Genomic DNA, 24,095 nt, shown 5'->3' on the forward strand with positions numbered 1-24,095 from the left:
CAGGTGTGTGTGAACACAAGCAGAGCTGGTCATGGTTACAAAGAGATGTGACTGTATGTTAACAGTGCTTGCTGGAGAGCATCCCAGCTATTGCTGGATAATGTGAGAAGTGTTGTTTCAGACCAGCCTTTTGTTTTGAAAGATTCCTTTCAGAGAGCAGAATCAGTTCTTGTTTCACCACTACATGGACCAGCTGAAGTCTGACTTGCTGCCAAGCTGTCCCGGGGAGATAATTGGTCTACACAACTTTTCACGTCTTCTCTGTTCTGGAAGAAAGTGCAAGACTATGGTACTTGGCAGGATACTTCTACAAGGCACTCTTGTACCACAGTAATTAATGCCACGCAATGAAAAACATACATGCTCCAGTATATATTACATATGTCTGCTGCATAGACATGCTCTTGTGAAGGGCCTGTATTTGCCAAAAATACATATATACATATCTGCTATGTGATAGGGTGAAGTGAATAGAAGAATGAGTGCTTTGTTTCTAAGAAGGTGCTTATAAATAGATGTGTAACATGCTTCTCTCTTTAAGAAGATGTCCTGCTTCCTCTAAAATAGATGAAACTCCTGTAACAAATATGTAAGTGCCATAGCATGGCTAAATAACTAGTTTTTTGTTGCCCATTTGTTCCAGGACATGAAACCTGTCACTGACAAGAACTGATCTCATAGATACATGATAACTTTTCAGAGCCTACAAAACTGTCTTGTCTTTTGTCTCCTTTAAGGCGCATCCACATAACAAAAGCAACCCTGAACTATCTCAATGGAGACTACGAGGTGGAGCTGGGCTTTGGAGGGGAACGCAATGCTTATCTGAAGGAGCACAGTATCGAGACCTTCTTGATTGTACGGTGCAGCCAGAAGCGGGTAAGATCAGACAAACTAATGTGGGTTTTAGCTACTTTGAATAATAAGATGGTCTCCAACACATCAAAGTAGAGTGAACACCAGCTTTTTCAGATGAGTGAGGACTCTGTGTGTGCAAAACTATTGACCATCTGCCCTTCAGTGGCAAAAACTCCAGTTTCACTCTACTCTTCTTAAACTTTTGCATATGTAGAATGGAATGTAGCCACCTTCTGTATAAAGTTTCTGTACCAAGTACTTTTTAGTTCTATCAAAAAATCCGTCCTGAGTAATTTTCAAAATCATTTTTAACAATGTTTTTAATGTAGATTTGTGTGGTGGTTTATTTTTTCTATTAATTTTGAAACTTGTGCAAGTTAAAAACACAGAGATATTTTCTCCATCAGATTACAAACAGGTGATTTTGTCCATTGGCTCACTATATTGCCATAAACATAAAATTTAGAGCAGTTCTTATCATTAATTTTCAGTCTTTGCTTCTGAAGATGGGAAAATCTGGCCCACTGTAGTGATGGATGACCACTGTGACAATGGGATGAGATCATACCCATTGCTATGACACAGGTCAGCCTGCACATAATAAGGCTATAAGGGCACTACTGACTTGAACTTGCATCAAGTCAAACTCAAGCAGACTTCAGCCAATATATCTTCATTTTATAACACTACCAATAACAGAAAATAGGTTGACGTTATTACTAGTTTGTATTCTTTTAAATAATGGTAGACTTTAATATTAGAAAAGAGTCTTTTTTGGTCATCTAACTGAGCCTTCACAATAATATTTCTCTAAGTAATTTCTGCACTATAGACACTGCTTTGCTATTCACATTACAGACAAGCATATAAAGGTTGCTCCAAACTGAAAATCATTTAAAATGGTTCTGCATCTAAGACCAATTAAAGCTTCCCACAGCCATAAATATGGCTACCATGAGATTAAATGAGTATTTGTGACATGTTCCAACAGCATGGATGCTATGAATAACTGTAACACCTATACAGAACTACTTTGCTACCATTGCCTCATTTCCTAAGAGAATAGAAGCCTCAAATCTCCTTAATGGATATTGTGTAAAAAATCTCCAAGAAAAACCCTTATCATCTGGTAAAGAGAGAAGCTGATGTTTTGGTTTCTATCTGCTCATAAAAAAAATCTCATTAACAATTGTCAGTCTTCAAAAGAGGATTAGAGCTTGCAGTGCAAGTTTATTGTTTTCTGAGAAGCGCTGCCTGTCAGTGGACCAGCTGATGTTTATACCTAAACCACTTCCTCATTGCTGGGTACAGTTAAGAACATAAACCAAAATACCTTTATGGTCAGACTCTATCTCAAGAGGTGGAGAAGCTATATTGACTTGTTAAATCATGTAGTCACTGACTTGTCTGCATGTTCTTGTGGAGAACTTAAGGTTTCTCTGGAGAGAAGAGGAAGACTTAAGGAAACATCAGGATTCTGTTCCTTGCTATTGTAGACAAAACACTCAACAGAGAACCAAAGCACTTGGGATTTGACATAGTTCTGGAACACAGGGCTGTCTTGTGACTAGGAAACTGGACGGAGACTCAAGAGATATGTGGATTCCACTCCAGAATTAGATTTTGGGGAAGTCGCATCTTTGTGCCTTGATTTTCCATGTGTAAAATAAACTGTTCCCTCTCCTCCCCCCCCCCTCCTCATTCCTGCATTCCTTCACTACTTTATCTGTATTTATTGCAGCTCTGTTACGCAGTGTAGCCCTTAGCTGAAGTCTCCAGGCACTACTACAATGCTGCTGTAACACGCTGCATCCCAGAGTAGTTAAGAACTGGGACATGCGCATGGCCTACGTAATTATTGTGCTAAATTGAAACGTAAAGAAATTGATACCCAAGGTTATAGATCTTCATGTTTAGAGTTTGAGGGGCTCCTGGTTTGCCCATACTGCTGCAACTTTCTTGCTCCCATAGCCATTTTCTATCCCTTTGTGAGTAGTTTAAAGTTCACTCCCTCTATGAAAACTCATTTCACATAATAGGAAGATCAGAAGCAAGAAAAGCTTTCTCCCATAGCCAGCTCAGTCTGCCTTGAATATTTTGCTGGATGCCAGACAAAGTTCTAGCACTTCACTTTTTCCTTCCATTTCTGTTTCATTTTAATAACTTCTTGTAATGTGTTTAGCCAGGTTTCCGTTTGAGCCTGTTGCAGTGATGACCATAGAGTGTTCACCTAACTTAGTCGTGGGTTCCTGTGTGTCGTCTCTGGGTTCCTGCGATCCTCGAACATAAGCCACAGGATTTTCTCACTGTGTACGCCATTGCGATCCCAACTAGCAGCATCTCTTCTGCTGGAGAAAACATAAATCATGTCTGTCTTTATTTTCTCCCTCTTGAGCCCAGGCAAGGGCAAGGAAAAAATTTCCCATACTCTGTGCTTGTTCTGTTCACATGGCTTTCATCTATCCTGCACCTTATGCCACTGGATGGTGAAGGATATTTGTTTAAAATCTTGGCCCTTCCAGGTAGCAGCTTATATCAGGTTCTATAGCAGCTTATATCAGGTTCTAGTAAGAATGGTTTTTGATGGATGCTTTGGTAGAAGATTGTCCCTTGGATTCTGATTTCTGCAAGGTGATTAAGATATTTTAACATCTGTTTTGATCAAGCTGCCAGCTGCCTTCATTTAACAACTGCACTAACTATATACTTCTTGCAGAGAGTGAAAGGGGTTGTCCATGTGTAGTAGACCAGTAAATGAGTCTGCTCCCAGCTTCAAAACAACATTATTCGTTCTTCAGTTCAAGCAGTACAAACTCATGCTTGAGGGCCTTAGATGAAAACCCTGCTGTTAGTTCCGGTGTGATCGGGTACATCTGCATCATGCTTTGCAATTCTGATGCCTTTTCAGAAGCACAATCTGCTTAGTTGCAATTGGCATTGAGATAGTTCTTTCATCTTAAATGATGTGACTTTCTGAAACACCGACCTTTTGAAGCTGATATTTCTCATGCTTGGTCTCTGGATTTAGTAGAGCATGAATTTTAAACAGCTGTCACATCTGCACGTTCTAATAAGATTGGTCAGTGGGGAAATACTGTTATTGATCTTGGTTAGATATTAATACCTTAAGTTAGCAGTGAATAGGGCAGTGTTGTGTTTTTTTTTTAATATAATATGGGCCATCAGATCTTTTTTCCTAATTCTTTCTCTTATATGTACTGAGAAAATCACGTTGAAATGCTGAATGAATGTACACGATTATAAATATATATGTAAAGAAATTAATTAAAGAATACAAAAAAAAATGGGAGCAGAAATGCAGTTTAATTAAAGGTATGTGCTAGAGGATCTAACTCATGGTTAGGATGATTTACATTATCCCAGGAGCAGATGCACAGGTGACTCGATTTACTGCCTGAGCTATTTCCCAGTTCACACAGGCAGTTTTGAGTTATCTGAATACCTGGTCCATCAGTCCCAAATGTTGTCCAAACCCAACAATCATGGGAGTTCCAGTGAATGCATAAAATGTAACAGCATTTATTGTCATACCTTTTCTGATTACTGTTGCCAAGGGGAGTCATAACTTTGAATTTCCTGTATTTTTTTGTTTGTTTTACTGTTTCAGCTATGAAATGAATTCATCATGTTAATGCCATTTCCTTGGCACAGAGTAAATGGGAGGAACATTTACCCAGTATTTTGGTTCCATGAACTCAGACTAACTTCTTTGAAAATAGCTTTTTTCCTTCTTAAGGATGCTGTTAACTAGAACATATTTAGTTGAGTTTTAGGGAAAAAAAATGCCTACATTTTGATCACTTAAGCTTTAAATAACATCCCTAGGGATGGAAATGTAGTCCTTGATTTCCTTCTGATACACAGAAGGGTTGCTTTCTATTGAAAGAGAACAAACTGCAAAATTTTGAAATCCAGTCAGTTCAGGTTTCTCTTTCCTCATCTGTTTGCAGATGTTTTCACCTTCCTGTTTGCACTCTCTTCTGATGCTCATTCTCTTGTGGGTAAGCGCTTCCCCTGTAAAAATGGCAGTGACAGAACTGCTTCTCAGATAGCCCAGAGCAGGAGTGACTTATTTCATTATTTTCAATTTCTCAAACTAGCATTTTGAAGCCCCATCCAACCTGGCCTTGAGCACTTCCAGGGATGGGGCATCCACAGCTTCCCTGGGAAACCTGTTCCAGTGCCTCACCACCCTCATAGTAAAGAATTTTCTTCCTTATATCTAATTTAAATCTACTCTTCTTTAATTTAAAGCCACTATGCTGCATCCTATCACTACACCCCCTGACAGAGAGTCCCTCCCCAGCTTTTTTGTGGGCCCCCTTTACTGGAAGGCCACTGTAAGTTCTCCCCGGAGCTTTCTCTTCTCTGGACTGTACAGTCCCAGCTCCCTCAGCCTGTCTTTGCAGGAGATGTGCTCCAGCTCTCAAGGGCCTGAAGGCTGTTCAGGTCCCGCTGGATGGCATCCCTTCCCTCCAGTATGTCGACTGTCCCACTCAGCTTGGTGTCATCGGCAAACTTGCTGAGGGTGCACTCAATCCCACTGTCCATGTTACAGACAAAGACATTACATAGTGCCAGTACTGACCCCTGAGGAGCACCACTCGTCACTGGTCTCCACATGGAGACCAATTTCTTAAAACATTAAGAAAAGCAAAGTTTCTCAAAGCATGTAAGAAACGCAAAGAGATACATAAACTACAATGTAGACAGGAACATGTAACTGGAAAAAATCTCTTTGGCCATCAAATCTACTTCATTGCTATTTGAGGCAGTGCTATCTAATATTTCTTTTTTGTTATCTGTCACATACTGCCAGTGCTCCTCTCGTTAGCAAAGTGCATCATTGCTGCACTGGTGCCAGATGTGATAAAGAAAAAATTAATAACAAAATCTGCCCCAAGACTAATCACTGAGAAACTCTACCAGTAACTTCCCTCCAGCCTAATATATCTTCACTCAAAGCCATTTCTTGCCCTTTCACTGTAAACCAGCTCTTCACCCAGTTTCTAGTTCCCCAACTGTCTTAGCCCCAGTCCCTAGCACAGCACTCTCACCAATGTTGTATGGAAAAAACAAGGCCAGTGAGAGCTACTGTACTTTTCCTGTTTAGAAAAGCTTTGATGCTCTCAAGGCTGTTAATTCAAGCCCAGCATTTGCTGCTCTACAGTTCAGTGTCATGATCCCTGACTAAATAGTTATTAAAAGTATCTGTAACCAGAACTGAATTGCAGTTGGCAGTTTTGCAGAAATCTGGGATGGAGGTTGTCCTTCTGCCTTCAGTACGTTACATTTAAGTTTTGCTTCCAATTTATGTCATATTTTCTCTTTATAACTTTATTTTTATGATCCCTGTTCGCTTTTGCCTCGACTGTGGCAGTAGTGACTATCTGAAAAGAGAAACACTTTGTTCCTTCAGTTCTGGAGGAATGTAGATTTTTGAACCTCTGTTACCCTTGGGTGATATAGGGTGATTTATATGGGGTGACTTCTGCCCTTATTCACTATTTATTGCTCATTTGTTTGGCTATATGTTTCTATTGAGCTTAGCACCTTAGCATGAAATAAATATGGGAATTCTCTAAGGAGGTCTTTGCCATTCCTCTATTACTGGCTTTGCATCTTCATTCTTTATCTGGAAAGCCAGTGTTTCCAGATAAACAGAGACTTACCAGCTAGAATTACTGTCTATTACCCAGATTGTCACTGGTTTCCAAACTTAGCCCCAAGGCATTGTAGCAAACTACCTAGCATTACCCAGTACAATTTCATTCTGCTACAAAGTGGTTTTGTTTTACCTGTGTTATACTTTTCAGTTTACCTTGCAGACCATAGCATTCCTAATGCACAGCTCTGTACCCCACCTCTCCACATTTTATATCTGTCCTTCTGCAGTAATGTGTTTTATTCAAAACCTTTGTCCTGGTCATTACAACTGTTCTATCACATTCCCACTGTTCTTACAGCATGCCGTTTAATTATTATCGTGGTATCCAGTAGTGCAAGCTCTTCTTTTGCCTGAGTTTCTGGAGTTTGTATAGGAGCACGTCATCTGGTGGCTATGGACAACTTTCTGCTCTGCTTTGGGATCAGGTGCTGCACCAGTTGATTTGCAGAACCAGCACAACATCAGTTCTAACCACTGATAGAAGCTTTGCTCTCTGAAGGGTGCAGAAGTCTGTGTTTGGTGGAGAGGGAAAGTGGTCTTCATTTAAGGTGAATAGGATTTTAACAACACGTTAGATTTTATAGTCCACAAAATTGTTAGAAGACTGGAGAAACACTTTGCTTTGAACACAAGTGGAAACAAAACATGACTGTCAACTGATGAGCAATACTGCTGACTAAACACTGCACTGAGTGCGCGCAGTCGGCAAACTGAAAAAATGTTTATTTTTTTCTAATGCCTTTCAGTTGCAGTAAATATGGGTGTTTCTTTAAACAATAGCAGGTACACAACAGTTTCAGAAAGCATTGTTGATGGTGGCCTTGAAACAGCTCGACAAAACTTTGGCTGTGACTCCTAGAAAAACAATTCTCATTCTTTTCTAAATAGTGTCCTGGAACTCCATCCAGCTGAAGAAACAAAATGGTCATTTAAATGTTGTGCATGTGACTTTACTAAAACATCATCAGTCTAATGTGATGATTCCTCAATTGAACGAATTTAATCACAACTCAGCGGGGTTCCACTCATGTAGATTTATGAAGACAATGATTGGACCGTGTGTTACTGCAAGAAATACCATTCACATGTCAGTGCAACTTCAAGACAATTGAAAGAACAATGTGTAGCTGAATGAGAAATGTCTGATCCATGCTCGGGCTTCACCACTTTGTTGTGCTGGTAGTGATGGCCTATGCTGGAAAATCCAATCATACACTAGAGAAGTAACAGGCATGCTTTATGCAACTGACAATTTTACGAAAATCCCAGCTATTTCTGCACTTCTGCTACACTAGTACTGTAGCTCATGGTGTGGGAACTGGTGGTGGGAACACAATAAAACCTCTGGGAATAAGATTTACAGGCGCTTTGCGAGTCCAGATTTGAACAGTTCCCACAACGTCTTCTGGAGCGTAGCCACTCTGAATCTGAAAAACAGGCTGCTGTCAGAAACTTTTGCACCTGCTCCTGTTGTTGGTAGTACCTATAGTGAGAACTGGAAGGCATTGTCTGTGCCTTTTCTTTATTCTTCTTTCCTGTTTTGTTATGCTTTAGGTAGCAGTGTGTGCAAGTTGTCCTCATGCTGCCAGTTAGCCAGGAAGAAACAGAGTAGGGATCCTCTTAAATTTCCGTACAGGAGTTGTGATTATTCTCATCCGTCATTTTGAGAGTTTGTTATTATCATCACCCATTGAACAAGTGATTTTCCAGAAAATAAATTAGCTCAACTTTTAGAAATATCAGGTTTAAAAAAATGTTTTTGAGTAAGTATTGATGTTAATGACAAAGTCCTACCATTCAAGATAGTAAAGTAGCATACCATATAACGTTAGAAAGCAAAAAATCCACTATTTCTGTATACATGTGTGTTTTAATCTGATTGGAGATATTGCTGGTATGCAGTTCACAATCTTTTCGGTAAAGAATTAAACCTTCTTAAGGGGGTGGGGGAAATACTGCCAGAGTGCACGTAGCCATGGATAATTTATGGTGCCTGACCTCAAGATTAGAAACAATCTCAGAAGTATGTATTTACCTATTTGTTCCGACCTTTCCTCAACCCAGACATGCCAATATCCATGTATGAGGTCTTTTATTCCCTTCAAATTAAGTGATTGGCACGAAGTGAAAGTACTGTTTCAGAGTTAACCCACATGAGAAGCAGGTAGCTGGGTCACTCACTGGTCAAGAAGGTTTAGTACATCTGCTTGAATTTTTGGCTTTAAGGCTTTGCTCAAATGCTAAGCAAATTTTCTAAGCCATGGGCAAAAATCTACTGAATGTACCTTTTATCATCTGCTGCTGTAAAGGTATGTGTAACATAACTAAATGGCTTTGTTTTTATAGGTCCCCAGACTAGTTTTAGTGGCTGCACTTCTTGATTGCTTCTGGTTGAAAACCCTTCACCAATTTGTAATAGAATGGATTGGCAGTGGCACGTCTATTAGTGAAAACAATGTATATTTGCATATAGATAATGAAACTCTATTTTCTACCACTTTTCTGGCAACATATCACATAAAAAGGAATTATAACTATGAAAAAACAGTCCGTAACTGGGGGAAAAAAAAAAAGTGCTGCAAATGATTGCAGACACTATAAAGTGTAATGACTTTTAAAAAACAAGACCTCAAACCAAACCAAATCAAATCAAATCCGGACATCAGTGTTGCATCACACTTGTGTATTTTTAGAAACATTTATAGCGCTGCTCTCCTGGAGGTCATCCAGCGGTGCTGTCATGATTGCTCATGTGCAGTTCGGCTGGTGCCAAGCAATGGAGCTTTCAGCACTCTCAGACGGGGCAGTGGTGGGTTTGATGTGGGGAGGAAGCAGCGTGGGAAGCACTTGTAGCCCTGGGGACAGGCAGTGTGGGATCACGTCGGGCTGTCCCCAGCAAACATCCCACCAGCAGAGCTGGCATCTCCTTTGGGTTTGCTCCCACGGTGCCACAGCAACTCTTTGGTGCCTTTTTAGTGACTCAGGTGGCTGCTAGCAGGGCACTGAGTTTCCATGAGATGCTAAGTTAGTCATTCTTCCTGGGTAGGAACAGGGCTGCAGTGACCACTGCTTGTCACCATCACAAGTGTCCTACACAGGGCTCCTGTCACAAGTGTCCCCAGCAAATGGCCATGAAGCCTGCAGAACTACCTCCCCAGGAATATTTGGTGCCTGCTGGGTGAGCTTGCAGTCCCATGGGAAATGTTGTCATCAGAGTTGTCTCTTCTTTGCAAGAAAGAGATGATGAATTCCCATACTTGTCAATCAGGCAGCTTTCCCCAGCACTGACTTTAAACAGTGTGTTTTTTTTTTCCCCTTTCTTTAAAAAAATAAATAAGTTTAAGGCAGCATAACACTTGACATTTAACTCTCTGGTTACCATGGAAATAACACCAGGTATTTTGCAAACTCCTGACAGGTACAAGTTACAGTGAATAGCAAGGTATCAAAATAAATAGATAGGGAAAGCAGATTCTGGGCAAAAACAGCTTCAGACCAACCTGTATTGTCATGCAAGACTTAAGTGAAAATGCTAAGTTTAAAACAACTGATTCTTTCTTGTTAAATTATCCAGTTGTCTGAACACTTTCTGAAACCCCAAATTAACTATTTCACATAAATTTTTGGCAATCACATGGAAGCAGTAATTCTCTTGAAATAGGCTCACTCTCTCAAGTAATAAGCAGACAGGTTTTAGCCATTCATGCTACCCAAATTGTCAAACTCTACAAAATTTATCTCTGTTTAAGTAAGGACGTGATAATTGCAGCACTTCTGTGCTCTTTCAATTGTTATTGAACTTGAATGAAACCTTTCAGGCAGGTAGTCTACAAGCTTTGCAGTAAACTCCAAATACAACCAAGATGCAAAACCATCTCCAATAACATACCCAAAGACCTTGTCCAAACTTTAGGAAAGTTGTGCCAATGACAAAATTCGCAGCTACTGTCAGGGCAGAGGAGACTGTTTTGTCACACTGTGCAATACTATTGCCCTTAGCAGTTACACAGTTAAGTTGTTTACGAGATTTACATGCCCTTCTTGGCATTTCTGGGACGATGCTCTCATCCTGCAAGTATGGAAAGTGCCTTGCTTGCACCTATTGAGATGGGTGTTATTCCCAGAGCTTTAACATTCCTGTTCTTTCACCAGCTCATTCTGCGTGTTGTTTCTCTTGCAGACACATCAACCTTTTTTTTTTTTTTTTTTTTTTTTTTTTTTTTGAGGACCCTTTTTGTAGCTTGAAAGTGCAATTTCATATCTGAAATTATTTGGCTTATTAAAAAGAAAATAGATACCTCTGTTTTGGAATGCCCCCTCTGCCTGCACAGGTTCTGGTGGCTATTAGAAACAAGAAAATGAGTAATTAAGTAAAATAGTGAGCTCCATTTAAGGTAAGTATTCTAAAAATTATCGCCACATAGTTGTGCATGGGGAAAAAGAAATATTGAGCTGGGCCTGCTCATGATCAGAAGCCATTTCACAGAGTTCAAGGTGCAAAACCGAGGTCAGAAGGGAGGGGTACTTGGAGGATGACTGCCTTGTACACATTTCAAATTTTCCTCTGCATTTCTCTCTTGTTTGTATTTCAGAAAGACGAGAAAGCCACAATAGCCAAGATGAACCGCCAGCGCACTAACTCCATCAGCCATAACCCGCCACACTGGGGTGTCGACAGGCCCTTTTATAACCACCTCGGAGCTCACCAGGTCTCCAAGGAGATGAAGAGAATGGTAATGCCTTGCTTTATGGACATTAATGTCTTTTCTTCTCGATACAGCATTATATAACCCTCCCTGCTTTGTCTGAAGGTTTTTGCAGCCCTCAGGGCATTTTCCAAATGGGGGAGGTAAATTCTTTTTTGACTACAGAAGTAATAATAATTGGTACATCTGGAGGTGAGTGATTGTGAGATGAGGTGCAGGGTTGTTTGGAAGGGGAAGGGAGGCTGAATGGCACAAAGAAGGCTCTTTTGTCTGACTTGTCCCCCGTTCTGAAAACTCATCCAGGCTGTTTGAGAAGATGTGATTAGCTACAAGAATTGCTCAGTAACCCAAGCATTCAAATGGTAGATGACATACATTTCTATTAGTTCATAACAGACTTCATCACCTGCAAAGGTTCCTTATTTTGATTATAACAGGCAGATGCTGTTCACCTTCTCTAAGCTGTGTGCCAGCATACACTTGTGAGTCTCCAGGAATCATGCCACTGCATTTAACTCTCGAGAATATGTTATAATGTACATGGATTAATTGGCCTAAGGTATTGGGAATCTTCATTTCATAATTATACCTTTAATTCCTTCTAAATTAAAATGAACAATAGCCAGTTACCAACACAATTGGGCTGAGAGCACTTTTGTGGCTTATTTTACATAAAGTTAGAGATGATATCTTTGTTGTCTGCAATAAAGATGATTAAAAGAGACTTTCTATTATAAAGAAGGCTATTAATAATAATAAAAGCATTTAGCACCTATGTAATAATTTACATGGGTATGCAGATTGTTCTATGAGCTTACTAATCTTTAGATGAAGTTTTAAACAAATGAATTTCTTTTAACATTCTATATGTCAGGGTAACGTAGGGCAAAATTAAAATATATTTACCTTGTTTACACATGAACATGTCTGTCAGATTGGTAATGACAAAGCTGTTTGACAACTGCAAACCACATTCTGTTAGTCATTCTGTATACACGATATACAGCTGCATATCCAGCTCTTGAAATAGAGATTGGGGATTTTTTTGTGTTCCCTCTGTGGTTCATACGGGCATGACTAAAAGTCCTTCTGCAAAGAGTTCATCCTGCTGTTTTGGCCCTTTGTAAACAGTCAAGAGTGTATATTTGTTGCCCAAAGTCAAAGTTTTGCTACAGGTCACCAAAGGCTTACAGAACTTTTTAACATGAGGCTCACAACCACAGCTTAAATTTCTTGGCATAGCTAAAGGCAACTGCATATGGTGTCTTATAATGGGAAATGCTGGCAGATTTATTAATAGTTGGTGCTAATATTATTCAATCATAATATTATTTTACAGTGCTAAACTGAATTTCTTAATCTCCATAGTAATATTTCTTTCATTTCTCAGATCTTCAAATTAGGGTTTCTGACATAAGCGTACAGATCTGTGGAACTGTGCATTTTTTATGTGGGCTTTTCAATAGGTTGTGCTCAATAGGCATGACATTATTAGAAGAGCCTAATCACACTAGCACATAATTATAATTATAAGTTTCTTTGAATAGCTGTTAAGGAGTTCTTGCATCCTCCTGTTCAGAAACAAGGTGTAAGCATGCCAAATGGTATTATGCTTCTTGGTGTTAATTACAGTTTGCCATGTCTAGCTGGTTGTTCCGTTGGAAAAACATAATTATTTATTGAAATACCAAGCCGAGTCCTAAAAACTTCACTGCCCCTCACTTTTAAGAGGAAAGGATTCACTTTTTTTCTTCTTCTTCTTCTTATTTTGAACATTTCTTGTAATGGTATTTACCTTTTTATAAATTCAGCAGCTCAGAAAATCTTTTCCACTCAATCTGCTTCTGTGCTGCCTCTTGTACCAAGTTCTCTTTTGAGAGGCTGATTTTGTCTGTGTTGTTTGTGTCATGCTATTTTCTGAAAACCAATTTAAACCTGTTTCAGATGTATTATTACTTATTTTCAGCTAAACTTCCTGTTGTACTTGTGGAACATTTTTTAAAATCTATTATTTACAGTATTTCCCATTGCTGTATCTCTGAGCTGCTTTAGTCAAAACAAAAACATGCTGCTCTCTGTGGACTAGAGACCATTTTAATATCTGCTAGATGGACATCTTATTGATTATATCAGAGGAGCAATTTTTTTTCTCCTCTCTCAGCTCTTTCTCTCTCTCTGTTAGCTTTTGATTTAAATAAGCATTTCCTTGCACCACCCAGCTTTGCACAGTACTTTATTTGTATACCATCTCTAACATTGCCTTATGTGGATGCTGTGTATGCTTAAATGCATGCACAGTGCACACAGTCTTCGTGCACATGCACACTGCAAGCTGCCTGCTTAGAAGTGCAAAATACAGACAGACAGAAGGGGAGCAGAACTACAAAGGCTTTTTTCAGCCCTCCTCTGGGATGACATGTCATTGATCTCAGTAAGCCGCACCAGCTTTCAAAGCTCCTGAAAATGTTCTCGTTGTTCCACTTCACCCACCTACCCCCCAACCCTCTTGTATGTCATTATACATAGCCTTGTCTCTCAAAAACTATGGGCATGCAAGGCTGGATTAGTCAAAGCAGTAAGCCACAGGCAAGCAGTGCAGCATTGCCTTCCTCTTTAAAACCTGGAGCTCCTTAGCCCTGTAACATCAAAGTAAGTGTTTGTAAGTGTGGCCGTGAGCTAGAACTCTGTCAGGTGCAGGGTGATGTTGCTGTGATGTGCAGTTACGTTATATTGATACGGTGATATACATAAATTTGTGTATGGGGACAAAATGGATGGTTACAAAGGACATAATTTTTTGTCACAAGACTTAGAACATGTTGCATTACGAAGGCAACCATATTTCCAGGAAAAAAAAAAAAAAAAGAGTCAGTTTTCTGTGGTACTACTTAGAATTCCCCAAAAGAGAACATTAAAGTTCCCTGAATAGCATTTTTGGGAGGGATCTGTTTTATTTAAAAGAAAACAGAGTTATTTTGTCTTTCTTTCTTTCCTTTGAACACTGACTCTGGTAGCTCTCGGTACTCTGAGGATTTATTAGTAGTTTGGGAGGAGACAGATTCACATCAAAGGTAGCTGCCTGCTCCTTTTTTTCCTCCTCTTTTGTCATGGCATTTTGACATTCTGCCAAGAGTGGACATGGGCATGGCATCACACCGAGGTGGGGTCTGGCAGGGTTCAGGGGTGGGCACCCTGCCATCGGCCCCTGCTTCTCTCCGTGTTGTGGCTTGGAGCTTAACCTCTGCTGGGTCCAGCTGATTTCAGTTGTTCCCCTGAGTCCTGTGTGGGCACACAGGATTTTATGCAGGCACTCGCACACGCATATAAATAGCAGAAAATATCAAACACATGTCCACGCAGCAATAATCTAAAACATTCTGGAAAACTGGACTTATTTCCCTAGTCCTACCCTAGCTAGCTGGTGCCCGAGTCAGCTGAGGTCGCAGCAGTGCGAGCTCATCCTCTCTTGGCCAGCAGCCTCTCCATCTCCCGATGCCCTGGTTTGCTCTCAGACCTCCTGTTTCCCCTTCCATCACTGGGCAGTGGCTTTCTTGCCCTGCTGAGCCTCCAGGGAGGCAGCATGCAGGAGGCACCAGGGTTGCTCCTTCTGCACTGTTCATGTTGTACACAGGGGAACAGAGCTCCCACAAATCTCCCTACACCAGCCTCGTGTTCCACACTGCTTCTCTGGCCCAGTTTGTAATTGCAAAACATTCAGAAATAAACTGACTTCAAAGCATTTGAGTGCACAGGTATATTTATAGCTATAACAATATTTATACGTTACTAAGAAATACTTCGCTTTTCCCAGTATAGATCTCAGACTGCTTTTATAAATACTGATGAAATTCAGACTTCCGGAAATAATGCTTGTGCCTTAGTTTTCATCAGAAACACGAAACTATGTAAAAAAGAAAAAAAAAATGGGGATTGTAGTTGACTGTATATTGAAAGAGGTTTGTTGTAAACAACGATCAAAAGGCAAATATCGATACCTTCCAAAATGACAGGGCTGTTCTAGATGACAAATGATTCTACTCAGCGTTAGTAAGGCCGTAGCTGGAAAGCCATGTGCCGTTTGGGATTACAATCCTGTAGGAGAATGTGGATGAACTGGAGATAGTCCAGTGGAGAGAATTACAAATGAGGAGAGTTTCAGCAGCGTGACCTGTGCGGAAGGGCTGAAGCCTGAAGCATGAGGTTTGTTTAGTCTAGAAAGGAGAACATTGAGGAGGAACAAAAGTCTTCAGATACATGAAGGCTTGCTTGTAAGGACAGGATATAATGATAAAACATTCTCCGTGTCTGCAAAGTACAGGATGAAAAATAGTCATCTTAAGTGGTTGCAAGGAAGATCTAAGTTAAGGAAAAACATAGATACAAGGAACAGGCTACATAAGGAGCCTGTGAAACTCCTGGTTTTGCTGAAAACATTTTATTTCCTTCAGGGCTTTTCAGTCTGGAGGGTCATAAAACAATTTACAAATACAAAGACAACAAGAAAAAATCAATATTGATATATGAAATAAGAATGAGAATTCATAGGGCATAAAGAACAGAAGATACCTTTAAATATTTTATGAAGTTTCCGGTCTAGGCTGCACAAACCTTTGAGGCATCTATCTCCGTCTTTGGACAGGAGCCAGCTATACCCTCATTTCTGACTAATATTTGCCCAGCCCTTGTTTAAAAACCTGAAAGGATGGAAATCCCACAGTTGTGCTGAGCATCCTTGTCGACGGTTTATTTTTCTCGATCTTTCACTTCAAATTCCCTCTCTTTAGTTTTAAAACATGGTGCTGTATAGACTATTCATGGCAGATAGAGACCAGTTTAATTTTTTCCTCTTTGTAGTTACTTTTTCTGTATTCTTGTTCCTCTCTGAGCACTTGCCATTTCATGGATAGCAGGCAGTGCCTGCACTGAGCCCCATACTCCCACTGAGGTTTTACTCATGCTGCCCAGAAGACATCGGTCATTTTAGAGGCCTTACAGCCAAAGCTGCTCTTCTTATGTCCTGGTAGGAGTTCTGCCTCCTTTGCAACAGCACAGGAGAGTCCAGTAGAAACCCTAGCAAACTGAGTGCGTCATCTTCTTAGGGTTACCCAGAGCTGTAGGATTTGCCCAGGTACTTTAGCCATGTGATTCTTATCTCAAAATTTGTCTCATCTTTTAGCAAGCATCCGTTTCAGTACGGATCGTCTGTCCCAGTCGGCAGACATCAGCACTTCAGCCTCCCAGTTGAGGGAGCACCCCCAACATCAGTGGCACGCTGGCCAGCTAAGACTGCCACAGCCAAATGCTGTCTGGCTTCCCAAAACCAGAAGCATGAGTTGTGCCTTGAGGTCTGGTCAGCCATGCAAAGCCCTGATGTTGTTTCTGTCATACAGCATTGTATTTATTTTACACTGACTAGCACAGCCAAGCAGCTTAGCTTGTTCCACTAATACATGCCATTGGGAAGGTTTGCTTCAGAAACAGGTACCTCTGAGTCCTTGTAATCCAACAAGAGCAGAGCGCTAGTGGGATTCCTGAGCCTGGTCGTAGGTGCCTGGCAGATTTCCTTTTATTTTTTCAGCTGGTGGAAAGGTCTAACATCAGGAAGTTTAGGAACAGAAAGAGGAAACCCTGAAGATCAGCGATGCTGATTTCAGTCTGAGCATGTTTCTGTTGTGAGCCTGCGTAAGACTTATGAAGCATTTAATTTGCAATGAAATGGTGTATGAGCTCAGTGCTAGTTACAAAGTAAAACAGAAATGAAACTGAATAGAGTTTATGCAATGTGTGGGAAATATGACTGCATGCAGATGTTAAAAATGTGAGGTGAGGTTAAAAATTGCATCCTGGGAATGGCTGGAGCAGTAAAGAACAAGCTCTGCTTTCAGGTGGGCACAGCCTGATGCCTCGTGGCACCATGCAGAGCTCTGTGCTGTCTCCTGCACAATACTTGACTGCTTGTGTGGCGTTTACTTTCTAATGAAACATCCCTTGTCTACAAGCCTGGTCATTCAAGCATAAAATATAATTTTTTGTACTATTCGCCCCGTCTTAAGCCAGGCAGCTCTCTGCATGTTGAGTCACAAATACAGCTCACTTCCACCCTTTGTTGTCCCCAGGTTGCCCTTACAATAGGTTTTCTTGTTACTTGGAAATGAAAATTGGGAAACAGGTGCATCAGAAGAACAAGCACTATACCTGGTTTTGTGCCAAGTATACTGATTAAACATCAGAAATGATCAAAAATGTAAACTAAAAGTCAGTGGAGCAAGTTTTCCTCAGTCAGCAGTGCAGCCCCATCAAAGAGAAATGGATTTGACTCCATGAATGAGGCACAGAAGGCTTGCCCTCCTTCTAAAGGTTTTCATTTAGCTCGGGGTCACTATTATCCTCTTTTCCAGCAATCATCTGCTAAATCTGGTAACAGCAACACTGACGTCAGCAGAGTTGGACGAGGGCACCCAATGGAGAATTTGACCCACTATTTTTTTGCTGCTATTGTAATATTCAGAACCCCCCGAACTCCTGTAATCAAGCAGGGACAAACTCTCATGCGATCCACTCTGCTGTAATCCCCATCCACTGCCACAGACCTGGAGGAAATTGTTAATCTAGTCTGGGTTTTCTATAGTCAATATGTTTAGATAGCTGACAAACAGCAAGGGGAGGAATCCTATCCCACAGTTATGCCGTATAATTGCTTTGGCACTTCTGAAAAGAGGATTTGTCTGATTCAAATGTTCCGTGTGATCTCACATAAATGAGTGGGAGCCATATAAAGCATTGTACATTGCTCAAGTTGTCAGAGGCTTTGTACAGTTTTGTGTCCTCGTCTGCAAACTTACATTTTATTCCAGATGATCAGGGCTTGCAATCATCCCTGATTTTCTTTTTTTTTTTTTTTTTTTAAGAGGGGTAAGAGTCAGCAACCTGCAACAGCTGATCTGCAGCTGCATTTGTAAAATTTAGGTAGAATTTAATATTTGCATGGAAGTCTTGCACTGATAATTTTCCCACCATTGTGTACCCCTTTCTAGAGTAAACTGTAATCATACAGGAAAAGGCAGCTTGGGTCAAGACACTACTGAAAAGAGTCATCCAGTCTTTTAGTCCTGCTAAATTAAACCTACAGAAAGAAAGGTACTCATTTCTACTTATGCAAGGAACACTTCCTCTGATGTTAGTGGCAGCTCAGCACAGGTGGACATCGGAAATGAAGTTGTGGCAGGTCAGCAGGTTTGGGTCTGATGTTCAGAGGTGGTGAGCAGCTGTGGTCAGCACCGGTGGGTGACTTTGGTTAAGGCTGGTTATGTTTGGATGTGGTCTGTGCTGTTCTGATTAGAAGGCTATTCGACAGCAATCTCTGTAGAATTGTGCTGTTTGTCATCATTTGGAGTGTAGAGATGAAAGCACAGAGATTAAGGAGCCAGGAACTAAGTCAGAGCATTCCTACGACTACCTATTTTTATCTTTTCTGTTTTGCAAGGTATGGTCACTGCTCACAAGTGAAGCACAGAACCATTTCACTTGAAAATGTATCCTTGACCCGTAGAAATTTGGATTCAGACAGAAAACTGGAAAGTGTGAGCAACCTGCACTTCTCCAAGGTGTGAGCTCAGAGCCAGAAGTTAATTAAAATTAAGGTGGGAAAACCTATTTCAAAGCAACAATTTATGTTCTACAGAATATAAATCTGGTGGGCCAAATAAATCCATGTGGTTGGTCATGTCCAGTCCAACTGCCATGGGCTGTGTACCAAATCATCTTCAGCAGAACAAAGTGAAGTGTTTCACCATCTGTGAGCAGTGCAGAGGAATGAAAGTCTATTTATCAAGTGGGGTGGGATGCAGAAAGGGAGCACTTCAGCTTTCCTTTTCAGTACTCATTAGTCTATGCTCCAGCTATAGCAGACACACTCATTATATCTGTTTCATAAACTGGTTTTGTGCCAGTTTGTTGTTCTGCACTTAGATGCTTGTTAAATACCCTTCCCATCAGACTGTGTATTTTATGTGCCAGTTCTTTCTGGACTCTGGTATAGAAATTGCATTATTTCTGGCTTGAGTGCTTTAAAGTCCTTCAGTTTTGTTTCTGCGCTTACACCTAACAGCATCTGTCTTCCTAGCCTTGCCTTGTTGACCACAGGGACGAAGGTAGAATGTAAAACAGTACTGAAAACAGAGGTGAATAATTAGTTTTGCAGCAGAGCCATGCCAGGTTTGTTTTTAACTATGTCCACTCTGTGTCTGTCTGTCTCCTTTTGTGTTTTCCATGGTCACTGTGAAGCACCTGTGCTTTGTAAATTGGCCTGACCTCTTACAAACCTCATTTTGCCCCCAATCTTCTTGACCCTAAGTCTAAAGTTCTTTTGATTTCTGCTTTAAAATCATGTAAGTCCCATTTATTTGGGTCTTTGTGCTAGAGATGAGCAAAGGGCAAGCAAAATTAGTTTCTCTGACATTTTTGCCCTTACGATCTTTGCTGGAGTTGCCAACAAAGCTTTTAAGGTGGAATCCATGCGATCCAACCACGTTGCCATTAAGAAGGTCATAGAGCTCATCAGCCCCTCCACTATCTTATTTTTGGAGCTAACTGAAAAGTTAAAAGGATGTAAAGTCTATTCCACTTCTCTTGGCATATTTACAATATGTTAATAATTACAGCTAATGTTCTCAAAGTTAGACTTATTACTTCTAATGGTCCTTGATTCGAAGCATTATGGTATAGCAGTCAGCTTGTCATGGTTTTGACAAACACTTTATCATTCTATTTAAGGAATCTGTATTAATCTTCAAAGAAAAGGGCTTAGTTAATTTAGAAGTCAAGCAGAGAGATAGAAGTCATATGAGCTTTTAGTGCAATAGATATTCATAAAATGTCCCTCATAAAATTGTAGACCTTTGGGACAGATGTAGTAATATAACATTCCTTCTTTTTTTCCTTCTGCACGTCTACTCCCACTGAAGGATGGTCATTAAAAGTAAGTGCTTGTAAATTCAGAGCCACCTGACCTGCCATAAAATGTTTGTTTTTTAAGAATCCCACGTAGAAGAGAAGAAAGAGCAGGACTGTTCGTTGGTAGGTACTATTGCCTGTGAGGGAGCTGATTCAGCTAAGGTTGGGTTAATATTCCTGAATTCAGCAAGACAACTGTCTTAGTCTCAGAGCACTTATTAAATGCTTTTACCTTTACATTTGCAATCTAATGGCAGAATAATGCAGCCTCCTGGGGGAAGGGGGAAAATTCCAGTATCAGGGATATTTAAAATGTCATTGAATAAAAATTGCATGAGATCCTATATACAGAAGTCCATTAGCATGGCACTGTGATAAGACCCATCTCATGCCTTAGGTTTCCTTCTAGAGAAAAGGAATTCTGGCCTTAACAAGGGCTACTCCATCACCATGGTTGTGGAGCTATTCCTGAACTCCTGTGAACTCACATCTGTCTGATTCTTGAAGCCATCACCACTATTGCCATTTTCATTCCTGCTGACAGTTCCCAGCCTTTTCTTCATAGCACCCTGGAAAGCCATCGGCACTGCTTCAGCTTGCTGGGCACAGGTCCATGAGCAATCAAGAGGGGATTTACATACTTTACTCCAGGAATTGGCTTCTTCTCTTCCTACCCTCTTATTCCCTCTCTCCTAAATGGTAGGCACTTGATATTTATTGGCTATTTTTCCAATAGCATTTGGGCATTCAGGTTTCCATGTATGTGTGTGCAGAAATGCCAGGCTTGGCATAGCCTTGGTGAACTCAAACCCTTTCCATACCCGCACAGGCTGGGTACAGCACTGCCCAGCACAGCTGCCCAGACTCCAGCAGGAGCAAGGACAGAAGAGGCCAGGGCTGCTTGCAGCAGCAACCCCCATTATTTTACTTTCCTGCTTGAGCTCCTTCACCTGGAGATGTTTCTGCACATGGGATGGAGCTCCATGCAGAGATACGTGAGCAAGGTCGGGGGAATTATTCCAGCAGTGGAGGCAAACCAACAGTATGGACATGGCCAGCTGTGCAGGATGGGCAGGGGAGGAAAGCTGTCCCTAGTGTCTGTGCTGTTTTGCCTGTCTTGAGGAACTTGTGATGTGTGGTCATTTTTCTACTATACCATGAGTGTGTTAATTCTTAGGAACAGAGACAAATCCACGTAGCCCATATTTCAAGATTGCAAGATTTCAATTGCAAGATTGACCATGCTTAGTGGTAATCCTGGGTATAACAGACCATTCCAATTCATGCAAGCAGCCCTATGCTAAGCTAAAGGGAGCAAATTGGAGCAAAGCATCCAAGACATCAAGAAATAAAACTGTTTGCTAGCTGTGGAAAAGAGAAAAGACCAGTGTGCCATTAGTGGCCAAGTCTCTTGCAAGGGGAAGGAAATAATTTAAGTGACTATTTTCAAATGATTCTTATGGACCAAGCATGCCCGCAAAGCAGGAGGAGGTACAAACACATTAACCAGAGCCTAGGGGAAATTTCCTTTCCAGCCTGAAACACACGAGCAGCATGACACTGTGTGTGTGATATCTCCTCTGCTTAAAAGGATTCTTAGTATGCAGTTGAGAGACTGGTGCTTCAGTGGACAGGAAAAAAAAATCCTTGGTCAAAACCAGATGCTTGAGACATTTTTTGCTGTATCCTAGCAAAGCATTCCAATGCAAATAAGAAAGATCTCCTGTAATAAAATATCAGTTTTTAAGAAGCTGTTTTTTTGTTTTGTTTTGTTTTTTTTGCATATGTGTTTTTTGGTTTTTGGTTTTGTTTTGTGCTTTTTTTTTTCTTCCTAAAATAATCTCGCAGACCTTTCTGCATAGCAATTCCATTTTTGGAAATTCTGCTTGAAGAGACTTTCTCATGAAATGGGAACATTTGAAGTGAATCATTTAATTTGCTTAACTTAAAGAGGTTCCTATTACATTTAATTTAAAGCTGATTCTCTCTAATTAAAGTTCAAGTCACTCTTAAATATTTAGCCTTGTTAGATGAAGATCCAGGAAATAAAATATAATAATCTTTCCCTTTTCCTCTTTTGCCTTACCTGAAGTATGCTTATTGTGAGTTTTTAGTTTTGAAACACCAATTTTGTTTGAGCTGCCAGCTTGAATAACTTCCAAGCTTCCAACTTTCAAGCACAAATTAGTATTTTAATTTGCAGAACTAGATCAATTAATTCTGTATTATTTTAGAAACTTTCATTACCACAGTTTTGCTGGCAGAGAGAAGCATGGGAGAATTAAATTAATGTTGATTAAGTGATCACTCATACAAATGACCAGCTAAACATACAGCCTACATGTATTTTCATACTTGAGATATTGTGAAATATTGGCATTTTTTGAGAATAACTTTGCTGAGGTTTCTTTGTAAATTGACCTGTTGGCCTGTATCCTCAAACATATGCACCTAGAAGGCAGGACTTTTATATCTGTACTTAGTTTCACGGCTTCATGAACAGTTTCTTAGCTGTCCATGAAAATCAGACCATTTTAGGGGACGCTCCAACTGCAATCAGTCATCCAGTTCCCATGTGGATAAGCTAGAAAATGTGAACTTGATGGCTATCTAATAAGCAAGTACTGTCTGTTTTCACATCAGTTCTCTCCCCCTCGTTTGTTGGCTGGTAGCTATCCATCTTCTGATGATTTTCTTATTTTTTTTAGCCTAACTGGCTATGACACTGGACAAATTACTGAGCATTTCGTCTCCATGATTAATCAGTGAGCTTTTGTTCTTGGCACTGTGTTGCAGCATCGCTTAGTGGATAAATAAATAAATAAATCAGGTATTCCTGACAACTGTAAAATGATTAAGGAAAAAAAAAAAAGACACATGACAAAAAGTTGAATGATCCCTTCATCACTGTTTAATGTGAAATCAAAAGTACATGTTTTGTTTGGCTTGGATAAGTGCACATGCTAACGTTGAATCAACATTACTGTTTCCTTCTTCCCACTGCACTTTAATCCACTGGTGGTTAGTACGCGGGACTGAGAGACTTCCTTCAGCTGAATTTCAGAAGGGTTAAGTTGGAGTTGCAGTTTCTATTTTGAAATGTGGTTTTCATTTGAAACTGAGGATGTAAAAATGGGCATTGGTCTCAGTGAATCGCTGTCCTGCTTGTTGACCTTAGGGACCAGAGACATTTTTTACCCCTTGCCAAGCTGATGTCATTCAGGGACATTGTCGGATTTATTTCTGCCCATCGCCATAATGCCACAGCACTAACTCGTTGCAAGAGCAAAATCTGTTCTTTACGGAGAGGTCGATGTTCTTGTTTCTGACAGTGTCAGACAAGGCAGCTGCACAAAAACTTCTGCCCAAATGGTTTGACTTGTAGTTATGCACCGTCAGGACAAACCTCAGTTTGCTCCCCCCAGCGTGGGAGAGATGCAGGTCCGGCAGCTGGAACATCTTCACATGCCCTGAGCGGTTCGGGCCTGAGGTCTCAGGGAGGAAAACAAAAGGAATGTTACATATCTCCCAGCTACATTTGTTTTATGTTTTGGAACACAAGGTACAAATCCCGTGCCTGTGTATTTGACCCTGTGTGTTAAATATACAACTTTTCTTAAATTCACTTAAATTTAAGGCAAGATATCAAAGGGCAGATTTTGTCTCAGCCTATGCAAAATGTCCATTTTCATGGCATTGGGTCTGATAGGTATGATAATGCTAAACATGTAAAACTGTACCTCTGTATGTATTTTTCTCTGAGTCCTTCCAGCCACTTAAACTGTGGGTGACCTTTAAATACACACACTTGCTCAGTTCAGGTGGCCCTGACGGAATTATGAATATTTGGGCTATTGCAAAAATTATAAATAATTCCTGTAGTCTTATTC

At 40.5% G+C, this 24,095-nt stretch overlaps 1 protein-coding gene across 1 annotated transcript in view; it reads left to right on the forward strand.

The window, feature by feature from the left end:
* Positions 1-24,095, forward strand: part of ADCY5 (adenylate cyclase 5) — a 215,830-nt gene that overhangs the window by 158,482 nt on the left and 33,253 nt on the right. The window contains exons 7-8 of the mRNA XM_082763626.1: positions 738-879; positions 11,140-11,280. Of these exons, the coding sequence (XP_082619752.1) occupies positions 738-879; positions 11,140-11,280 (283 nt within the window). The remainder of the gene's footprint in view (positions 1-737; positions 880-11,139; positions 11,281-24,095) is intronic.

This window comes from Aythya marila (assembly GCF_965140915.1).
Source record: "Aythya marila genome assembly, chromosome: 6".
Classification (NCBI taxonomy): Eukaryota; Metazoa; Chordata; class Aves; order Anseriformes; family Anatidae; genus Aythya; species Aythya marila.